At 38.6% G+C, this 24226-nt stretch overlaps 1 protein-coding gene across 1 annotated transcript in view; it reads left to right on the forward strand.

Annotated features, from left to right (window-relative positions):
• The window catches only part of LOC140242724 (probable E3 ubiquitin-protein ligase HERC4), a 38131-nt gene extending 14549 nt beyond the window's left edge, over positions 1 to 23582 (forward strand). Inside the window, exons 8-22 of the mRNA XM_072322483.1 lie at positions 392 to 698; positions 2904 to 3005; positions 3398 to 3571; positions 4780 to 4982; positions 11216 to 11347; positions 12653 to 12761; positions 14860 to 14937; positions 15415 to 15621; positions 17037 to 17154; positions 18502 to 18743; positions 19461 to 19538; positions 19980 to 20048; positions 21597 to 21745; positions 22250 to 22346; positions 22843 to 23582. Of these exons, the coding sequence (XP_072178584.1) occupies positions 392 to 698; positions 2904 to 3005; positions 3398 to 3571; positions 4780 to 4982; positions 11216 to 11347; positions 12653 to 12761; positions 14860 to 14937; positions 15415 to 15621; positions 17037 to 17154; positions 18502 to 18743; positions 19461 to 19538; positions 19980 to 20048; positions 21597 to 21745; positions 22250 to 22346; positions 22843 to 23028 (2251 nt within the window). The 3' untranslated portion in view covers positions 23029 to 23582. The remainder of the gene's footprint in view (positions 1 to 391; positions 699 to 2903; positions 3006 to 3397; positions 3572 to 4779; positions 4983 to 11215; positions 11348 to 12652; positions 12762 to 14859; positions 14938 to 15414; positions 15622 to 17036; positions 17155 to 18501; positions 18744 to 19460; positions 19539 to 19979; positions 20049 to 21596; positions 21746 to 22249; positions 22347 to 22842) is intronic.
• Positions 23583 to 24226: the final 644 nt, after the last annotated feature.

A 24226-nucleotide genomic window follows, 5' to 3' on the forward strand; every position in this document is an offset into this window, starting at 1 on the left:
ACTATTATTATTATTATTATTATTAACATTTGTGCATAATAAAACATTCTATGTCTATGTACACATATACGTGTATCATCCTCAGTGTTATTTCAGTAGCAAAAGTACAAAAGGTAGCATTCTTGTGTATGTTACATGATACATCAAATTTATATTCCTATTTTAGACGTTTTGAATGACAAGAAGTAGTCGTAGTAATTGTAGCAGTAGTGTAGTAAAAATGTGCAGCAGCAGGATTAGTGGAATAAATAGTATCACAGTAATAGAGTAGCAGCAAGTGGCATACAGTAGGAGTACTTGTAGCAATAGCTATTATATCTATATCAGCACATCACTTTTATATTTCTTTTCCTCCAGTCTTTATTCAGTTTTTGTCTTGTTGTGTCTTCAGGACCAGGTCCAGTCCAGTAGGAAGTACTAGCCATGGACTTCTGATGAATTCTGGTGGCTCAGCCCTGAGTCTTACTTCAGCCTGCACCCCTTCCTCCCTCTCCTCCAACCCCATGTCAGTGAGCCCCATCCCCAGCCCATGTGCCAGTCCTGCCTTCAGCCCAGCCCCCAGCCCTCTGCGGCTCCTGTCAGACCAGGAGGCTCTGGAGGAAACCGAGGACCTGAGGGAGTTTGAGAGGTCGCTGTCCCTGGAGCTGGACTCAGGCAGGGAGTTTGCCCTTACTCACCTTACTCTGGGCATGCTGCAGGTGAGTGCCTTGACTTCACTCAAGCCTGATATTAGTATTAGTTTGGTTGTAGGGCAATTACCCCCTGAACATTTACCCCAGACCCTTCCCCTGACCCTAACCCTAATCCTTATCCTGAACCTAACCCTAACCCTACACCAAACTCTAACTCTAAACTTAACCCTAACTCTAATCTTTGCTCTAACCTTAGAACTAACCAGTATTTAGTCGGGGATAATTGCTCTGATGATAGCCCTGATACAGTTAGTTTTCTGCTGAGAATGGCCCAGGTTCTGAGATAGGCAGCAGGCTACTAGAATGTCTAATACCTGCCCTTTGTGCTCGACCCTGTCCAGTGGATCAATGTGGGTCAGGGGGGCATTTCATGAAGGAACTTGTCGGATAAAATGTCCGACAAGTCAATTATATCCGACAAGTTCAGAGAAATCAGCAAATCAGACTAAATAATTTCTCAAAACTTGTCCCATATAATTGACTTGTCAGATATTTTATCCGACAAGTTCCCTCATGTAACGCCCCCCAGATCACACATCCTCATTATACCCCCGCCACACGTAGTGTGAAGGGGGTATATAGGAATCAGCGTGATGTTGGTCGGGCGGGCGGGCGGTCTGTTGCAAAATCTTGCGTCGCAAACTCCTCCTACAGTTTTGAAGCGATTTAAATGAAACTTAGGGTAAATGATGATATTGAGGTATAGATGTGCAAGACATGTTGTTTGTGTTTGTCGGACAATGCGTTGCCATGGTAACCATAATTTTACCAAAAGCTTGTGGATTGAATAACTTCCATAGTATTTAAGCAATCAATTTCAAAATTGGTATCTGTGATGATCTATAGGTGTAGTTATGCAAGACACTCTTTGTGTTTGTACTTGACAAAGCGTTGCCATGGTAACCGCATGTTTTCTTCGAAATCTTGTGGAGTGAACAACTTCCACAGTTTTGAAGCAATTGAAATCAAATTTGGTAGGCATTATGGCCTTGAGGTATAGATGTGGAACACATAATTTTTGTGTTTGTCAGACAAAGCGTTGCCATGTTAACCATAATTTTACCAAAACCTTGTGGATTGAATAACTTCCACATCGTTCAAGCAATTAAGATCAAATTTAGTATGTATGATGATCGGGAGGTGTAGTTATGCAAGACACCAATGTGTTAATATAAGAAAAATGTGTTGCCATGGTAACCACTCATTTTTTGTATCAAATTGAACTATTTAATCTATGAAGGTGAAATTTGGTGTGTATGATGCTCTTTAAGTGTTGTTTTGCAAAATGTCCTTTGTATTTGTATCGAACAATGCGTTGCCATGGTAACTGCATTTTTTTTTATTTTAAATCCTGTGGAGTGAACTTCTTCCACAGTTTTCAAGCAATTGAAACCAGATTTGGTAGGCATTATGGCCCTGAGGTATAGATGTGGAACACATAATTTTTGTGTTTGTCACACAAGCCGTTGCCATGGTAACCACAATTTTACCAAAACCTTGCAGATCGAATAACTTTTCCATCATTCAAGCAATTAAAGTCAAATTTAGTATGTATCATGATCTAGAAGTGTAGTTTTGCAAGACACCAATGTGTTAGTTTAAGGAAAATGTGTTGCCATGGTGACCACTCATTTTTGTATCAAAATAAACCATTCAAGCTATGAAGGTCAAATTTGGTGTGTATGATGGTCTTTAAGTGTAGTTATGCAAAATGTCCCTATTGTGTGTATCAGACAATGCATTGCCATGGTAACCACACTTTTTACCTAAACCTTGTGGAACTCAGTGTCAACTCTGTAATTGTAGAGTAAACTAAAATTATTCTGTTTCCAATTCGACAAGTGCACAAACTTGGTATCAACGTCATTGCCCTCATGACATCACATACTATAAAGCGACACTAGGGGCGGGGGTATTAATCACCTTCAGTGATAATTCTAGTTCCAGCCCTGACATGATCAGACCAAGTTTTCCTTGGTCTTCCATCTCCTCTGGACCTGTAAATCGGCATACTCAAGACTGTGTTAATACAGTGTGGCACTCAGTCATTGACCTTCTGGTTATTTCAGAGTTAATTAGTGGGAGGATTCATTGTGCAATTAGTGTTATGCATGTGCAGATGGAGCCAAGTCAGACCATGGACATGTGATGAAGTCATGATGATGTCCCACTGTAGACATTGCTAATCTCTCTGTTCCTATTTGCTTTCAGAGCATCATCAATCAATACAAAGAATGCGATGACGATGCCTTCCTGATCAACACAATCCGCACAGTCTTCATGTCTGATGCTGCCCTTAATGCAAGCTTCAAGGTATTTAAAGTCATTGCCTCCCTCCTTTTTTGCACTCGCACTAAGCAGAATTTATGTTTATACAACCTCAAGGACAATTAACCCCAAGAAAACAGTTACATGTCTTGTGATCAATAACAACAGATTTTTTTTTTTAATGTAAAAGTGAATAAATATGATTAATTAATGTTCATTATAAATGTCATTATGTCATCAAACCTGAGATCTATACATCTGCTGTGGTCATATAAGTCCAAAATAATTTTGATTCCCATGTGATATAGGTACCGTATCTTACATTATTAAAGAGGTTCCAATCTCAACTGGTTCCTTTGTATGTACATGATACTGTAGAATGGTCTATTAATTAAATCCCAACTTTGCTATCATGTTTTGTTTTTTGTTTTTCTAAGGTTGATGAAAGGGACCCAAACAGTTCACTAGATCTGCAGGCTGTGCAAATGGCCTTCAGTCTCTTGTCAGGCCTTCAGCCCAAGGACCGCTTCATGACCGTTCTGGCCAATGCCCTAGAGATCCTCTTGATGAGACTAGATCAGACTCTGATCCAGCCCCACCAGATCAACCAGGTCAGGCTCTTGAGCTAAAGTGCTTCAACATTTTATGGGTAGTTCAACAAAGTAACAATAAGTGTGAGAATTCACCATTTTTCTCTTGAAAGCATGATAAGACATGCTAGTGGTAATTTGGAACAAGCAGGGTGAAGGAATGATTATTTGAAATACATTGTGTTTTTACTTTAAGATAATGATTTTCAACTGAAAGGAGGCTCAATACTTTATTTTGGTGATTTGATAGTGCATGATCACTCAGACTAACTCATTTGGACAATGAGATACTAGGTTGGATCTAAATGTGCAGAGTTGCAGAAACATTAGAATGTACATGATGCATCACATTGAGGATAAAGTGAATATCATCACAGTGGGTGATTTCAAGTTCGGTGCTAGTGCTAGTGCTAGTGCTAGTGCTAGTGCTATCTCAGCACTAGCACCGGCGATAAAACCGAACTTGAAATCACGTCGGTGTTGGGAGTTGACCTCAAAATTATGACGTATTTCCAGTAGTTGGTGCTGGGCTCGGTGTTGAATGTCATCTGCTGAACTGAGATGCGCCGTTTGTGTTAGCGATTTAAGTGCTTTTTCCACATTGACTAACACTAGCCCCTAGGGATTATCATTTTCTTCATTTCAAGTTCAGTGCTGGTGTTAGCGTTGCCGTGCGAGACCCGTATGCAGTGGTTGCCCACGTAACGTACACGAACACTCCAGACATGGCTATATATATCTGAGCCTGGGAGCAAAATTAAGATAGTTGTATTTTGGAGAATGGATGAAATTTGTGGCATTTTAATCCATCTTCCTTACTATATATCTTAAACTAAGCAGTTTTGGCTACATCTTTTAATATTTGACTGTAATCACGCGCCATCACTTTTTTCGTCGCGCAATTCCCGCGGAGCTCGCGGTGCTGTGATTCCAACACCTAGTGCTGGTGATCGATAATTTTGATCGGTATCACCTCTTAATCTGACTGTCGGTGTTGGAGCTCAGTTTATCGCTGTTATTTGGCGGCTAGCACTAGCACTAGCACTAGCACCGAACTTGAAATCACCCATTGTTTTTGTGTGACATAAGTTGTTGCGATGCAATCCATTGCTGAAAAGTGTATTTGTACCTCATTTTCTCTTATTCGTAACCAAGAGATCTTTAAATGATTATTGCCCTAGAGAAGTGGTGACATCATTAATTGTCGACATTCTATTTTGCTTTTCTAGCTTCTCATTGTGCTTGAGTGCCCGCTCCTGGAGATCCATTTTGATATGGTACAGGTCTTGTGCCGGCTGCTAGCCAAACATCTGACCCCTGGTGCCAGGTCTGCCCTTGTTGATGCCCTGGCTCTCTTTAAGAGGGACCGGTTCCAACGCATTCTCCGCATCATGCAGACCCACATGGTGTCCATGATAAGACCAAAGCATGGGTATGTCTCACCAGTAGTGCAAGAATAGCTTTACTTCCCAAAGTGTCATAATCAGAGGTGAACTCATCACAGTAAATAATAGGGGCACAACTTGCCAAGTATGCCACAGTATTAACCCATATCGGGCCAACGCACTTGTGTGAACAAACACTGCAGTGGCCCAGCACCGTTTGCACACACACGGCGACAGGCAGACAACTCTCCAAACAATCGCTCTTCATTAGCAAACAGTAAACAAAACATAGACAAGTTATATATCATTCAAAAGAGGATAAAATTGCCTTTTAAATGATATATGACATGCTGCCATTCAATGCACAGTGCAGTCATAGCACTCAGCAGAAGTGAAGTACAGTCATCCAAAAGTTACGAAATCAATTTGTTTGTTTGCTTTCATTCATGGATTAAAGATAGCAAATGTTGTAATTTTACACATCCAGTACCAGAAATGAAATGATCAGTGTCGGCTCTCTGGACATATAAATATCATGACCATTGATACAATAATTGCAGGTTAATGTTTGTATTTATGATGATGAAGCCATTGCGAGTGCACGGAAAATCGATAGTATAATGTGTGCATCCTATAGTTTCTTGAAGCGAAACTCGTCACGATAGATACAGCTACAGCTTTTCAGGTTCGACTGAATTATACAATTATTGTACATACATGTGGATGTACATGTGGGACTATTATCACAGTCGAATCATCGCCCAGCAAGTGTCCAAACCTCCTCAAAAACTGCTGCAGAAAATTGTGTGAACAAACACTGCAGTGGCCCAGCACCCGGGAGCTTGAAAGTCGGCGTCAATATTGATACTTCTCAATTACCGATTTCGTTCAAATATAAGACAGTATTTTGAAATATGCTTAGAAGTATATCCTGTAATTTTGGTGCGATTTGGTTCAGCGAAATTTGAGACAGGTGCATGAATAGGACAGTACACAAGTGCTGCCTGCTAGCTAAATTGGGCCTAAGCGTCGTCTGCTACTCGGTACAATTTTACGCACACGTATGCGAGAGCTTGTAATCAGTGATATAGTTGGCACCGGTGACATCACGACATCCAGGCTCGTCAGCTCATCAGCATGATTCTCCCCCAAAAAGTTCAATTTTTAACATGAAATTACGGGCTACATCGTTATGAAATTTTAATTCTGTTTGCACCGCTGGGTCTTTTAGAATTAAAAGAACAACATATAAAAAAATAAAAAAACCGGTACAATGCCCTTTTAAGGACGTTCCTCAGTTAAAGTGAAGTCCATGTCATTTTCTTCAAACTTTCCATGCAGTAACTTTGACCCATCTGAAGCCCAAATACGTAAATAAAACCATATGTTCATGTGCTTGTTTTTCTTCTACGGGACTTTGAAGAATATGACTTATATGCCGCCCTGTACCACAATGATAGCGTTACAGGATCAAGACCATGATTGGCAACAAAATCTGCAATGACAAACTTAAATCCCCATAATTATACCCCCATCCACACATAGTGTGTCGGGGGGGTATATAGGAATCACTCTGAGGTCGGGTGGCCGGTCGGTCAGTCGGGCGATCGGGCGGTCGGTCCGTTGCAAAATCTTGTGGATCGAACTCCTCTCTCATTTTTTGGAGCAATTGACCCCAAATTTGGCATGTGTGACCAATATGAAAGGTAGATGTGCAAGACACCTTTTTCGTTAGTATCGCATAATGCGTTGCCATGGCAACGACATATTTTTGTAAAAAATTGTTGATTGAACTACTCTCTCATTTTTTGAGCAATTAACCCTGAATTTAGCATGTGTGACTGCTATCAAAGGGAGATGTGCAAGACATCTTTTTCGTTAGTATTGCATAATGAGTTGCTATGGCAACTGCAAATTTTTAAAAAATCTTGCAAAATGTTGTGGATCGAACTTCTTTCTCATTTTTTGAGCAATTGACCCCAAATTTGGCATGTGTGACCGCTATCAAAGGTAGATGTGCAAGACATCTTTTTTGTTAGTATCGCATAATGCGTTGCCATGGCAATGGCATATTTTCATTAAAACTTGTGGATCGAACTACTTTCTCATTTTTTGCGCAATTAACTTCAAATTTGGCATGTGTGACCGATATCACAGGCAGATGTGCAAGACACCTTTTCATGAGTATTTCATAATGTGTTGCCATGGCAACAGAAGATTTTCATAAAAATCTTACAAATTGTTGTGGATTGCACTACTCTCTCAGTTTTGTAGCAATTCATTTTGAATTTGGGATGTGCGATCAATGTAATGTATATTTTTGCAAAACACCTTTGATGTGTGCGTTAATAAATCTGTTGCCATGGCAACAGCAGTTTTTTTTTTACCAATCATACAAAAATGTGTGGATTAGCCTAACTCCTTCAGTTTTTAAGCATTTGGCTTGAAAATTGGCACATGTGACCACTATGGTACGTAGATGTGCATACTTACTCTTTCATCATTGTTGATGAATGTGTTGCCATGGTAAGAGCATAGTTTGAATGAAAATCATACGAAAATATTGTGGATTCAGTTAACTCCCTCAGTCTTAGAGCATTTGACTTGAAATTTGGCACACATGACCACTATAGTATATAGATGTGCACACTTAAAGGGAAGGTAAACCCAAAGAACAATGTGGATTGAGTGAAAGCAGCAACATTAGTAGAACACATCAGTGAAAGTTTGAGGAAAATCGGACAATCGATGCAAAAGTTATGAATTTTTAAAGTTTTGGTGTTGGAACCGCTGGATGAGGAGACTACTAGAGGATATGACGTATGAGTGGACAACAATACAAAGAAAATATAAAGGAAATTCCACAAAAATTCACTTTTCTAGAATTATGAAAAAACAATGGACCAACCGCTTTCAGAAAGCAGGGGGAATAATTGCTACCCTTAACATATATCAATATGAAGTTGATGGAATTTGTAATTTTCATGAAAAATGGATTTTTGCAGAATTTTCTTTATATTTTCTTGGTATTGTTGTCCACTCATACGTCATAACCTCGAGTAGTCTCCTCATCCAGCGGTTCCAACATCAAAACTTTAAAAATTCATAACTTTTGCATCGATTGTCCGATTTTCTTCAAAATTTCACTGATGTGTTCTACTAATGTTGCTGCTTTCACTCAATCCACATTGTTCTTGGGGTTTATCTTCCCTTTAATCTTTCGTCAGTGGTGAACAATGCATTGCCATGGTAACAGCTTTTTTTTAACCCAAAAACATACAAAAATATTGTGGATTCAGCTAACTTCCTTTAGTCTTCGAGCATTTAGCTAGAAATTTGGCACACATGACCACTGTGGTACGTAGATGTGTAAACGTAATCTTTTGTCAGTGGTAGTCAATGTGTTGCCATGGTAACAGGATATTTTGAATGAAAATCATATAAAAATATTGTGGATTCACTTAACTCCCTCACTCTTTGAGCATTTGGCTTGAAATTTGGCACATGCAACCACTATAGCTTATAGATGTGCAAACTTAATTTTTTGTCAGTGGTGAACAGTGCGTTGCCCTGGTAACAGCATCTTTTCACTGAAATGCATACAAAAATATTGTGGATTCAGGTAACTACCTCAGTCTTTGAGCATTTAGCTTGAAATTTGGCACATGTGACCACTATAGTATGTAGATGAGCATACATAGTCTTTCGTCATTGTTGATCAATATGTTGCCATGGTAACAGTATATTTTGAATGAAAATCATGCAAAAATATTGTGGATTCAGTTTACTCCCTCAGTCTTCGAGCATTTGGCTTGAAATTTCGCACATGTGACCACCATAGCATATAGATGTTCAAACTTAATCTGTCATTATTGTTGAACAATGCGTTGCCATGGTAACAACATTTTTTTCAACAAAAAGCATGTGGATTCAGTCAACTCCATCAGTCTTTGAGCATTTCGCTCGAAATTTGGCACACCTGACCACTATGGTACGTAGGTGTCTGCAAACAGACATCATGACAGGGTTCATGAATGTCATGCTGTACATTCAAAACCAATGTCATTTTCACGAAACTTGACCAAATTGTAGAAAAAGGCTTACTAATACAAGAAGCACAATAAAAAGTGGGGGTTCATGAGCTCATTTTTGTGCTAGCAGCGCCCCCATGCGACATATATCATCGTAAGTCCCCAAAATCTGGTCAGGAACCTATGCAGGGATGCCCTGACAAGGTGGGTTCATAAAACTTATGCTGTACATTCAAAACCCATGTCATTTTCACGAAATTTGACCAAATTGTAGAAAAAGGCTTACTAATTCCAGAAAAACAATAAAAAGTGGGGGTTCATGTGCTAGATATGATAGAAATCATCCTCGGACCCCAAATTCTGGTCAGGAACCTATCGTGGGTGCCCTGATTAGATGGGGTTCATGAATGTCGTGCTGTACATTCAAAACCCATGTAATTTTTATGAAACTTTATCAAATTGTAGAAGAAGGGTTACTTAATACAGAACAATTGTAAAAATGGGGGGTTCATGTGCTCGTTTTAGTGCTAGCAGAGCCTCCTTGCAACAGAAATCATCATAAGACCCCCAAATCTGGCAAGGAACCAATGCATGGATATACCCTGCTAGGATGCATGAATCTCATGCGGCTCACTCAAAACCCCATTTTCTTTTAAAAAAGTGCCATAATTGCAGTGATATGGTGAAAAAAAAAATCCAGAAAGATGGTCCATGTGCGTTTTTGTTATTATTTCCCTTACACAGCCATAATGATATTATGTGGACGCAAGCAGAAAACTCCACATTGACATGCTTGTTTGTTTGTTTGTTTTACCCACTTGCTGTAACCATGTGCAGAAAGTGATAATGGAGGAAGAAGAATAAATATAAGGAAATGGGAGTTTTGGCATTAGTCTGACGGTCCTCCTTGAAAGGAAAAACAAATCTTAATATGATGACGTTGATTGTAGACTGCATGTGTTGGTTATTGCAGTGGTTGGTAAAGTGCGTGTTGTAATTATGGAGATGTACCTTGAGTACCCCCCCCCAAAAAAAAAAAATAATGATAATAATAAATCTTTAATTCTCCTTTTGTTACACCAGATTTGGTAATCATAAATTAATGTCTGAATGGTGAAAGTGATTAATACTTGTTTGATAATACTTTCGTGACCTTGTATTTTGTAACCAAAAAAACCCAAAAAAACCCCAATATTTTTGTATTAGTAATGACAAGTTTAGATCTCATTTAGATTTTAACAGAGATACTCAGATTGTTTTAGTTGTTAGACCTATAGATGGAATGTGTGTCATAATTATGTTTGTTTTGTTGTTGTTGTTGTTGTTGTTGTTGTTGTTGTTGTTGTTGTTGTTGTTGTTGTTGTTGTTGTTTTTAACACCTACAGTAGTCTAGTAGACTAGTAGTTCCCGACTAGGGCCTATAGGCCCTAGGTACCTTAGCACTCGACTTGACCATGTTGATGAACAGATAATGAACTGCATGTCACAAAACAGAACTATGAATTGAAAATGGAAACAGCTCATTTCCACTTCCAAGCTTCCCGATTCCGTCGATCAGTGTTGTGCTACCATGACCGTGAATATGCGACTCGGACCGCTGAACTTTGCGTAGTACGTACAGATTGTAACGCGTAGAACAGTCGGCACGCGAGCCAAGCGAGGCCGCCCAGCGCAGCCGCGGTGGGGAGCTGTCGGGTATCCGTATGTACCACACTCTAGCTCGATCTATTAGCAGCTGCTCAGCTCAGCTAGCCCAGCTCATCACTTGTGCGTGCGCTTCTACGCTCTTTGTTACGTCACTGCCAACCTGCGCAGCTAGGATGCGCACAAACTCAACTGAGGAACGTCCTTAAATGATTCTACATGCTACCAACATTACTAGTAATTCAGATCTGCTAAAGTGAAAAAAACAACAACAAACAAACATGATTTATTGTAGCAACTAATTATATCACAGCATTATCATTTACTATTGTCTCACAAAGCTTCAAAACGGCAGTAGATCTAAAAATGTTGCTACAAGGGAAAGTTTTCTTGTAATATTTTTGTTATACCCCCACCTACACTTTTTTTTTTTTTTTTTTTTTTTTGCAGAGTGATATTGTTTCTCATGGAGGAAAATTTGCAAATATACATTCATTTTTGCATTGATATGCCCCTTTTAGTGTGTGTGTGTGTGTGTTTAACATGTGTATGGTGCCATACAAATACTGTGAATCCTATGTAAATGTGTTTTCATTTTATCGCAGAGCATCAGAGGGTATGCTACATGTTGCCACGGCAATTGGTATCATTTATGAAGCCAATCAGGTTGCCAGCAAGGGTGATGCAAGCAAAGAACTAGCCTTTACTGAAGACTTCTATTGTCATCAGTTATCCAGGTAAAGATAAATTGAATTTAGTGACAATTTTTCATTTTGATTTAAAAGTGTGACTGTGTTGCCTTTTACCTAGATCTTCTGCAGATCCAACAGTGAGTAAATGAGGCATGCATGTTAAGGGGTATATGATTGTGATGAAGTCATATTTAGCAGTCCATGTACCTTACTTTGCAGGTTAATTTCTGGCCTTGCTTTAATGACACCTGTGCTTCATTAGCTCTTTATGTGCCTTATACGCACGCCAGACTCAATCGACGGCGTGCCAAGTTCACATATTCTGCTCAAACACACAAATCGCAAAATGCCACAGTACAATGAAAGCATTTCTCCCGATATCATTCCTGTCAAATGTAGCTTGCATTTTATGCTGTGATTGACTATCAAGTGGTGTTCCCTACTGGATTTGCGAGTAAATTCTAAGTTTCTGTCACTGTTTTGTGTGCAAAAGTCATTCCTCTACAATTATGTAGCTTGTGGTCATTGAAAGAAAACAATAGATTTATCATACAATTTACATCAAAGTAAAGCTTGGCATTTTTTTTCTATAACTTTGCTCATTTCATGTCCAGGATAATAAAAATCTATAAAGTTACATAGATTTGAAAAACAGAAAAAACAGAATGGTTTCCAAAAGCATGACTATGGTGTTGTCTCAGAATAATGTGGCACACAAGAGGTTTACACCATGTCACATAAAGAGTTACTGTAAAACGAGGAATGTTCACATGCATTTTAATTTCCCGGATTTTGCGAGGGCCAAGATTTGCAAAATTAAAATGCATGTGAAAGTTCTTGTCTACACTATATGCATTGAATGTTAGAGACAACTCACGAACTCCAATTCCGAACTCAAAAAATTTCATGCCGCAAAAATATTGTGTTTTACAGTAAATGGAAGGAAATTTGTTTCTCAATCTGGCCAAGTCAAGCTGAGCCACTGAAATTACGATATCACATTATCATATTGTCAGGGACTGATAAGCCTGCCTTCTATACTATGCAAACATATAGAAAGTTTTACTTATTGCTCTTTTTCGATTTCATAATACAACTGCTTTAAGTGATTTATCTATGTATTCGATTGTTATTTGTTTGGGTTTTTTTCATAGTATACACTCTCAACTTTATCCGCATAGAAGAAAGCTGGTTGTACACTCTATGTAAACTGTGAACTCATTTTCTTGTTTCTGGTGATGAAGATCTGCTGTTTTTTCAGTCCTATGTAAGGTCCTCTCATAAGGATATATATGTGTTTATAGATTCATTTTTCCTCCTTGTTTCCCTTTGTTGGGATCATCATTGCAGAGAACTGGACTACCAGGCCGAGTACCATCGTTGGCAGGTCAAAGCTAGTCTCAGTGCCAGTAACATGGAGATGTCTCTCTTGGATTTCCCATTCCTTCTTGATCCTGCTGTAAGTTGATCTGCATTTTCACGACAAAAAATAAGGCAAACAAACAAACAAGCGAGAAATGGCCAAGTCACAATTTCAATAAGCTATGATGCAGGTTTTTTCATTTTCATCCCTGGTGTTGATTGGAGATACCCTATGATATTCTTTTATCAAGTAATGTGTGAACTGTTTTGGCTGTGTGGCTGCACTATCTTGTAGATTTCAAGCAGAGGGAGTGTGTTGTGTAAGTGTTGATATCTCTTGTGTTAAGTTCTGTTTTTATGCCTCCGCCAACGAAGTGGCCGGAGGCATTATGTTTTCGGGTCGTCCGTCCGTCCGTCCGTCCCGTTTTGTTTTTGTCTATATCTCAAGAACCGTGTGGTGGTTTTGCATCAAACTTGGTATGACGGTATATCCTTGGGGGATGATACTTTGTGTGGATTTTAAGATCACAGGGTTAAAGGTCAAAGGTCACAGGTTATTTTGTGAAAAAAAAAATTGAAATTTCATGTTTTTCTCCATATCTCGCAAATGGTTCAAGGTATCTTCATGGAACTTAGTATATATGCTTGTACCGATGGGCAGTGATTATCTAGGGAAGTTGGGGGTCATGGTTCAAAGGTCAGGGGTCAAAGGTCAAGGTCAACTCCTCAAAATATAACTACTTTCCTTATATTTATGCAATGCCTGAAGGATTTTTTTAAAACTTGATGTATGCATGTATAACCCAATATATATTCTATGGGAAGTTTCTTGCCAAAAGGTCAAAGGTCAAATGGTCAAAGGTCAAGTGAAAGTGCTAAATTGCACTTTTTCCTCCATATCTCAAAAATAACTCAAGGTATTGTCATGAAACTTACATATTTATGCATGTTCTACCTAACAGTGATTCTCTTTGGAACTGTGGGGTCAAAGGTCAAAGGCCAGGTTTCAATAATACTATTTTACCATTTGATACTGAAATTATACTTTTTCTCAATACCTTGAAAATTACTCAATGCAGAAACTTGTAAAAGGGTCAAAAGTCAAGTGAAAATCATCAGTTCCCCCAAATACCTGCACTCTGACATTTTAATCATTCATCCAATTGAACCTAGTTCTAGGAAAGTGAACATTCAGCACATTTGTGGCAAACCTGTCATTTTAATATTTTGCCAATTGTGTGAAACTGTCATCACACATTGTCAAGACATTGTACTATAGACCTATTAGGAGAACCATGTATTATGGCGGAGGCATACACCAGTCGCCGTAGCGACATTTCTAGTTTTATTCATGTGTTGTCAAGGGCAGTATAGCTTGTTTTAGAGTAGTAATTTCTGTGTGAGTGCAGGTTGTGGTCTGATTCTCAAACTGACAGAGTTATTCCATGCAATGCCAGAAAAGTTTGACTTTGTACACAAATACCATCTTGACACTTATTTAGTGTTTGCTGTCGTAATACACAAACATGCACGAAAACACACATACAAACACACACAAGCACACAAACCCTAATTTCTTTGTCTTTCGCTTTTATCGAATAAAGAAAATCAGGAAGAAATAATGCATCTGGTCAGGAAGATGTAGATATTGTGATATGTGAGCATTATAATGTAATGGATTTATTTCTCACCAATGTGTTTCATCTATCCTGTAAACTTTGTTTTGTTATCTCATAATATACTCTCCAAATACTGCATATTCTATAATTCTGTGTACTAAAGAAACTTGCAATTTTACAGCTGCAGTTTTCTTTGTGAGTTGAAAGAAGAAGAAGAAAAAAAAACATACATACAGATAAATATAAGTATTTTATAAATACTTGTATATACTTGAATACTTATTACTTGAAAGATGGGATCATGCAGTACACTTTCAGAACATTTCTGTTCAGAAACTTAGGGAACAGATCCATTAATTTGGCTTCTGTCTACAGCTTAGATTAAATGTCCACAGAAGTAATCTGGCAGTGTAAGGTGTCAGTACACAAGGAGTTCAGACTTGGTACACACATTGCATGAAATGTTTAAATGCATCTAGAACCATATGTAGTACACCATATATGAGTGTACAGGGAACATCTTACACCTCAATAACACTTGGTAAGTGTGTCTTTGTGAATTAAATCACCTTCCAGTCCAAGGTCCATGTCCTTCACCTCGATGCTGTAGTGCAGATGAGGAGAGAATACCAAGCAGCAATCCTTCACCAAGCTGTGAGTTTTGCCTTTTGTGTCCTTTCATTCACTAAGTTTCTTCTTGCATGTCTTAGTCTGTAATGCCAGCATTTTGTATACAGCTTTTTACTTGTGGATAAGAGAGAACCACGCCTGCTCATATGACGGCAAATCATTACATCATATAACATTCCAAGTTTGTAGTAGGAACCTGAGATACAATCTTTTATGAAATTCTTTGTTATATTAGCCACAATTTCTTTAGCAATATCAAGGCAGTTGCTACTTTTTAGTGAAGCAAACACAGAAATTTGAATGAGAAGGACACCTGCCTGAGTATTTCCACAAAGTTTGTGTTGACAATTGTCAGTGTTTTCATGCAAGGAGTGTTCTTAGATATGGTACTTTCTATTCAGGCAGCATACCTGCTAGCCATCAAACACGATTGATGTCTTACAGAAGGATAACCTGTAAAAGAATTTATTAATCTGTTCATGACATCATTTCCTTTTGCAGAGAGTGAATCAAGCGCAAAAGTATCTTAAGGATGGTCGTCGCTTCACTTCCAACCTCAAGGACTCTATCAAGGCAGCAATGTGCCCCTTCCTAGTGCTGGAGGTACGGCGCGACTACCTCATCAGTGACACCCTTGCCCAAATCAGGCTCAAGAAAAACGACCTGAAGAAGCCCCTCAAGATCAAGTACATTGGTGGAGGAGAACAGGTGGGCAGACTGACAGTCATTATTTCTTCTTTCATTTCAACTGATGCTTTTGAAGCACGTAGACATAGAGAATACTAACAAATCACACACATGTGTCCACACACAGTTAGATTAGCTGGTGTTGTAAAGAATAAAACATAGCAAAACAAAACAAAACAAAAAGGCCAAAGGGTGCTTTTGTAAGAATGTAGGTTGCTGGAAGATGTGATGATGAATATATACTGCATTTGTGGCCTCATTTGTGCTCCAGCTGAAAACGTGATAATCATGTTGATGATGATACTTAGTACAAAAAAATATATATATATTTTGATTTAATAATGTTCATAATAAAGATATTGATTGCGCTATTTGCTGATAAGATTGACTTGATAATAGCGATAGTGTTAATTATTATAAGAATGTATAAAGTTGTTTAATGAGCGAAGAAGTTGAAACCATACTTGTTTTTTACTCATTCTATTTGACAGGATTATTATTTCATCTTCTTTTTTTTTCTTTTTTTTTGGCAGGGGGGGAGGTAGTTTTTATAGTGGAGAATATTTTCTGAATGGCAGAGTGTGAATTTGCCCTGTAATGTACATCAGTTTTCTGTCTTGTGTATGGTTCTCTTCTGCAGCTTTTGATATACTGAGATATCAGGAATTGACTGACTCGCATTTGTTTTGTTCTATTTTGTATGCAAAAGAAAGAATGGATGGCTATAAATAGAAATGTCCTGTTACTAAGATTATCTTAATTAGTTGTATTTGCATGAATGGGCTGGTGCTTGTATTGTGCTATCTGAACACTAGCACAAGTGATAATCCTTAGCTTGAAGGGTAAGTATGTTTACTTTAACAGTATGGCGTTGTTCCTGTTGCAAGTATTGTGGCTTGTGTTTAGTGTCAATTGCTGAACCGAGCTCTATTATGTGTTTTTGTGAGTTACTGTCAAAGTGGATATTTTCGCGCGACTAATTTTTCGCGTTCGGCGGTGTTAGAAGAGTTTCGCGTGTTTTTAATTCCGCAGAATCAAAACGTCAACTACTGGAACATATGGCAAGCAAAAATATTCGCGTGCTTTTATTTTCGCGCTAGTTTCTGGTTGCGCGAAATGCGCGAAAATTTCAACACCGCGAAAATTTCCACTTTTACAGTACATGTTTTCACCCCCACTGATTTACAACAATCCCTTAGAACTATCAGATATGTTCTTTCAGGTTAGATGTTGGTATTAGCATTGCTATAAAGAGGTCAGACCTGATCTGATGTCTTAAGAGCTTTAATTTGTATTGATCTCTTTATGTGTTCTTTTCTGACAGATGGAGTGTACTAAAGTCCACCGCAAATGAGACTAAATTAAGATGTAAATGATTAGATTCCCTGTGATAAACAGTACTTATCTTCTGGGTTTTCTTTATCAACTTGTTCTAGGGTCTTGACATGGGTGGGCTCCAGAAGGAATTCTTTCAGCTGATCTCTGAAGCAGTCTTCAAGCCAAGCTATGGCATGTTTGTCACCTCTGAAGAGAACAGGACTATATGGATTAATGGTGAGAAAGAGAAATAATTCAGTGCTCTGTAGCAGTGTTTTTAGTATCTCCTGCCACACTATTGCTTTGTTCTGCTTATTCTTTAATCATTCAGGCAGTTAACTGTGTCTCATCAGATCTTTCTTAGAGCTTATAATGAGGTTTTCATTACATGATGATGTTAGCAAACATTTCATGCATGTCCACTGCACACATGCCATTGCAACCGTAGGAATTGAAAATCCATGTCACAATAATCATGTGAAGGACTGGTGTCCAGTGGACCTTGACACTTAATATGTTGGAATGGATGGAGTAAGAGAGTGAATTGATACTTCTACCAATAAATCACCCAAAGATGTGTGGTCATGATGCAAAAGCTGGTCTCTGTGGGACAAATCAAGCTGTTACTTCCCACCTACTAGAATTATTAGCACCGGTTGCCTTGATCAGTGCCTAATCACTAGCTTTCTGTCAAGCGTGTGTGAAGTCATTGATTACAGGTGGGACTAACACTTCCCCTTAGAGAGAAAAGATGATAGGGGAGGGGAGTTTTCTTAGCAAATTCTGTGCATTTTTTTATGCCTTGTGTCTTGAAAGAGGAAACTTCTCAGCAGTGTAGTGATCTCTTCACGTCATATTATTTTGTCTCAAAGATGAGTTATCAGAGGATTTTGGTGCCTTTTCTTATTCTAAATTTTGTCTACACCAAATAGAAGTCTGGATTGTCTGACTAGACACGAGGCATTCCTGCAAATTAATATGATAAGTATGCCAACATGACCCTTATATTATAGCTGTCCAGTTTACATAAATGATAATAAGCTGTCACAATTAATATTTATGAATATGTTATTATTATTATTATTATTAGTAGTAGTAGTAGTAGTAGTAGTAGTAGTAGTAGTAGTAGTAGTAGTATTTAATTCTTAGGAGATTCATAATAAGCTTTTTCAAAGAACTGGTGATCTATCACTTGGTCTACTCCTATTTCACCTAATTCAGTCCAAATGCCACTTAGCCTCATTACCAGTTGGTCTACATGTACTTCCAGATGGGCTATGCCAACTTCGTCTAATACCCAAAGTTTATTAAGACAAAATGGGAAAAAGTCCAAGGAGACAAAATTGTAATTAAACCATGTGGTCATTAGACGAAACAATAAGTACCCAAACTGGGCATTAGACCAAGTGAGAAGTAGACCAAATGGGCATTTGACGAAATTGATAGTAGACCAAGTGAGTTTAGACGTAATGGTGTTAGACGAACTGGGAAGTAGACCATCTGAAAGTAGACCAAGTGGCAATAAACTAAAGAGCTTGCCTGGTTTTGGTATATTACTGTGAAACACTTCGCTCACCTACACAGGATCAGGGAGCTCGGCTGACTGTGATGATGAGTTTGAACTGGTAGGCACCCTCCTTGGTCTGGCCATCTACAACGGGATCATTCTAGATGTCCACTTCCCTATGGCCCTCTACAAGAAGCTCCACAGCCACACTGTCACATTGACTGACCTTATTGGAGTTCAGCCCTCCCTAGGGCGGGGCATCAAGGACCTGCTGGGGTATGAAGGAGAGGTGGAGGATGTCTTCTGTCAGACATTCCAGGTGAGTCCTCAATGGTCTCCTCAACCAGTTTGATTCAGGTGATAGATTCGTCTTGGAGGCTGCATCAAGTTCCACTCTGGTGGTAAAAAGTTTTTGACATAAACAATGTAAACACAGTATTCTGAAATGGCAAAGTGTGTATATTGTGGTACTGCTGTTATCCTATCACAATGCATTAAAACCCAAAGCACACTTTTGTATATCTGAAATGTGATATTCATGTGAAAGAGCAGAGTTATGCTTCTCAAATATGTACTGAAGGAATTGAACCACCAAAATATTTTTGAAGAGTGTCTATATTGTAATATTGCAATGTGTTTAGAATTTACTGTGTTTGCTTGTCAGTCATTTAGTTCTAATGTACACTTACCTGGCAATAATATATTGATTTTATTTCTGATAGTGATGGCAATCTTAATTATGTTATTCTGTGGCAACACAAGCATTTATACAATATCAGCGACCACTCCATGAGCAGTGCTTTGACCAGTGACAAGGTCAGTAAATAAAAGTGGGAAGAAATCAGTAACAATCACCATCGGCTCATGATTTTTAGGGTCTATTTGAGACTTGTTCAATCCATCTCTAAGTAAATCATTTTGTCTCACTAGAACAAAAATAGCTAAAACCATTAAATGGATATAAATTGCAAATTGGAATGTATTTAGTCAAACACATTGGTAATATCTCCTTCTGACATTGTTTGCCAATAACTAGGTTTCGTATTCATGCATGGGTGATGTCATCACGACTGACCTTATTCCCAATGGATCACAAGTGGCCGTCACCAATGAGGTAGGGTTGGATGTAATCTTCTGCAGAAGTGTTTGCTAACACACTTCTTTGAGATGTTGTCTGTTGTGGATGTATAATCTTCATTATTTCAAAACAAATTGTTTTGTGTGCATCAATTTTCCTCCATTTGTATCTGTCCTATGTCAAGCAAACTCTCAAGCAAAGGAATCAAAAAGTTACTTTCCAACTCTAGTAGTAAGGTTGTATCAACATATTGTTAGACTAAGTTGCTGTGTAAGATTTTGGAGAAGAAGGAAATTTCATCCCATGCTTCACTACAGATGTTAAGGAGACTTATCTATTTATGACGTGTGTTAATGTATTTTGATGGGTTTTTTTTTTTTTTGTAATGGGAAATTGTAGATTAATCACTGTTTGTGTGTAATAGTCAGATTCATTTGTTTTCTAATTACGATTTGGATGAAACCTTTGTTCTCACAGAACCGTGAGGAGTTTGCAAGGCTCTATGTGGAACATCTACTTAATGACAGCATTGCAAGGCAATTTCAGGTAAGCTGTATCAGGTGGCAATTTGAATTAAAATGATTACAGAATTATTTATGATATTTTGATATGATACAATTAATAATTTTTATGCCTCCGCCACGAAGTGTCGCCGCAGGCATTATGTTTTCGGGTTGTCCGTCCGTCCGTCTGTCCTTCCATCCGTCCTTCCATCCGTCCGTCCTTCCGTCGGTAATCAATTTTGTGGACAGCGTATCTAAAAAACTGTTAGAGGTATCCTAATGAAACTTGGCATGTATATGTATGAGTGGGCGAAGTTGTGCCTGTCAACTTTTGAGCGCACATGCTCAAAGTCAAAGGTCAAAAGGTCAAAGTCAAATGCTCAAAATTTCACTATTTCCCTTATATCTATGCAATTCCTGGAGGTATTTTCTAGAAACTTGGTGTATACATGAACTACCAAATAACAATTCCCCAGAGAGAGCTTTGGGTCATGAGGTCAAAGTTCAAGGGTCAAAGGTCAAGTGAAAATTTTAAATTTCACTTTTTTCTCCATATCTCACAAATATTTCAAGGTAACTTCATGGAACTTGGTATATATATGCATGTACTGACTGGCAGTGATCATGTAGGAAACTTAGGGGTCATGGGTCAAAGGTCAGGGGGTGAAAGGTCAAGGTCAACTCATCAAAATGTCATTATTTCTCTCTTATCTGTGCAATGCCTGCAGGATTTTTTTCTTGAAACCTAGTGTATGCATATGTTACCCAATACAGATTCTCTGGGAAGTTTCTTGCCTAAAGGTCAAAGGTCAAGTGAAAGTGCTAAATTTCACTTCTTCTTTAAACTTACAGAAGGGTCAAAAGTTGGGTACAAATCCTCAAATCCCCAAATACCTGCACTCTTAGACAGTACATATAGCCATTCATCCAAATAAACCTAGTTCAAGGATAGTGAACACTCAGTGCACTTGTTACAAACCTGTCATTTTAATATTTTGCCAGTTATGTGAAGCTGTCATCACAGATTGTCATGACATTGTGCTATAGACCTATTCGGAGAACCATGCATTATGGCGGAGGCATACCAGTCGCCATAGCGACATTTCTAGTTCTTCCTGTGACATTCACTTAACATTGTTTGTTCTTATATTTTCTCACTTTAGCCTTCGGGGCCAAGGGGATTAGGCGTCAATGTACCCCATCTATGGGGGAAGTCTTGGAGAGTCATGGGTTTGAGTGTTTTGTTTTGTTTTCCCTTTCTTTTAAAGAGCAAAACAGAAAAAAGAAAAGTGCCCCTCTCCATCCCTCCATGGCCTCTGGGTTTAGCTACAGATCAAGCAGTTTTCAGATTAAAGTCTCAAGGTTGTATTCTCATAGCACTTCCAAAAGGATAATGCCCCCCCCCCCCAAAAAAAAAAAAAAAAAAAAAATGGCGCTATTGATTACAATAACTAAACTATAGGCTTGCACTGAAATATTTGAAGAACTACCGTTTATTCTGAAGTGGATTTTTTCTTTTCTTTCCATCGTGTACCATCTCTCACTTCACTGCTTACTCTCCATCTATCTGCCAATATGACCTCCTTTGCAGGCCTTCACAAGGGGCTTCAATAGTGTGTGTGGAGGTTCTGCTCTACAGCTATTCCAGCCATCAGAAATCGAGCTTCTTATCTGTGGTAGTCCAGATCTGGATTTCCACGCCCTGGAGGCATCTGCCACCTATGAGGATGGCTTCACGAGGTGAGCATCAACAACCCCCTGGCAGTCTGTGGCCTTCCACTAACCTTTGCAGACCTTTAGCGATTCAAACTCTGACCTGTAGACTACTACCCTGATATCACTTGACAGCTCTGGACTCCTGACTTTCTGTTAACTTGCACTCATTATACAGTATATGCCCATGCAAGTGTAAGTGCTAGTGTATTATGATGTACACTTTCAGACAAAGTCAGACAGTAAATGGAGTTACAATCAACAGTGTAGGTGCTAGTGTATTACGATGTACACTGTCAGACAGAGTCAGACAGTAATCAGAATTACAATCACCTTTACTACAAGGTGATATCCTTTGTAGATAATATGTAAGAAAAGTCCATGTATTTGTCCCTAAACTTACCAGTTCAGTAGAGATGAATATATTCTGACCTAGTGGATGGTTGAATATTCATCAGGCATGTCTACTATAGGTTCTGAAGATCATGTGTGTAAGTTTTCTTCTCTCTTTTTTCTTCATCTTCCAAATAGGAAACATCGCACAGTGCTATACTTCTGGAGGACAGTTCACTCTCTAGATAATGAGTGGAAGAAGAAGTTGCTGCATTTCATTACTGGCAGTGATAGGGTGAGTTTGCCAAGGAAGTGCTTGCTCTAAGCAGTTTTGTGTTCAATTCCAGGTCACTTTGACCTCTGAGGTGGTAGCCCTCTTCCATGTCCACTCAAAATATCCACCAATTTTGGTTGATGTTTGATGGCTGTAAGTAGACAAAGACATCTGTGTCATGTGATGCGAGTACATGTGGAGTTGAAAGTGCTGATATTGTGTATGCAAGATGCAAAGTGTTCAACATTAAGGATTTAACATGATCATATTCAACAGATATCTATTATGTGGATTTGATAAGTATGAGAACCTGCTGAGATTGAGTACCCTGTATGTAAGATATGCTAGCATATGGAACTACTAAGTAACAGATTGTTGCAATGTATTGTCTGGTATGGTAAGCAGAGGAGATGTACTGCAGAATGTATTGAAAGCATGTTATACTAGCTTGGAATGAAATATTTGTTAAAAATAACCCTCCTCTCCAACCCCAAATCTATTTTTTTTTCCCCATCAGGTGCCCCTGAAGGGCCTGTCTAGTCTAGCTATTGTCATCCAGCGTAACGGCCCCCACTCAGACCGTCTACCCACTGCCATGACCTGCTTTAACCGGCTGCTGCTGCCAGAGTACAATGATCAGACCACATTGCGACAAAGGCTACTACTTGCTGTCCAGTATGGCAAAGGCTTTGGCCTGACGTAGAGTCAGTTGGTTGTCAGCACTGATGCCATGTGTGATAAGGGGGAAGGGTTAATGGGAGGATGAGGAAATCTGCCACATACATTCCTCATCAATCCCAATCTCTCAGCTCTTAGTGCATTGAGTGAAATTTTGGTGCCTGTAGTATCTGTGAGTGCATGAATTGGAATACACAAGTGTTAATAATTGCAGGACATTGTTTTATGATATGCCATTAATATGACATGAATGCAGTGAAACAAGGGCAACAGGCTGGCAAAGACTCAGTTAAAATCAGACAATTACCAAGAAACCTATGAGCAGCTTGATGATAGCAGTAGATTGTTGACGTGGAAATCAAAAGGTGGCATGAAATAATTTTCATTATAATGTGATTGTTGTGTCTGTGTTCATTATCATTGCCAATATATTGGTACAGCCGTCATACTGCCTGCAGCACAAGGAAACACGTTGGTCTTACCCATATCACTACGACAAACATGGTTAAGCAATCTTGCCGTTTGTAAACAAAGCAATCAGGCATAAAGATAAAGAAAAGGATTAGGGACAAACTTATCAAAGATGAAGTTGATGAGCCATTAGAAAAAAAATTCATGCAAGTACTCACCAAGTCTCAATTCAGGTGAGGTAAACTTGGATTTACTCTGAATGTAAGCAAAGGGTTTTTATTTATTTGCCCATTGTTGCTGAAATATGAAACTCTGTTCAAAAGCTCTATTCCTTTTGATTGGATCAAGCAGTGATACATGGCTCTGAGAACCAGGTTCAATTTGTGTGTGCCATAAACATATGAAGACAGTGAACAAATTCAAAATAGGTCAAGTAGCACATATACAATGTATGTGTTCATCGATTTCTTGATATGAGGGACATGATAGGAAGGGAGTTAGGGCTGTAAAAGACTTTTGTGTTATTTCTTAGTCATTATTTATTCCTTAACTTGCCAGAGCACAAGATTTGTCCATTGTTAAATGCATACATATATGTCTTCTTCTTTTTTAAAAATCAAATATCCGTCTGTGACAGGCAGACCTGAGGCAGAGGAATCCATTATTCCTTCTGCCTTTCATTAATTGAGCATGTGAATTCACACATGCCTTCACCTGTTATGCTGCCTGACTACATGTGTAACCAGTGTCGAGAGAGAAAAATGTCATTCAAATAAGGTGCTATTGCCAAGAAATCAAGAACAAAAAAAAAA

This window comes from Diadema setosum, chromosome 19 (assembly GCF_964275005.1).
Source record: "Diadema setosum chromosome 19, eeDiaSeto1, whole genome shotgun sequence".
NCBI lineage: Eukaryota > Metazoa > Echinodermata > Echinoidea > Diadematoida > Diadematidae > Diadema > Diadema setosum.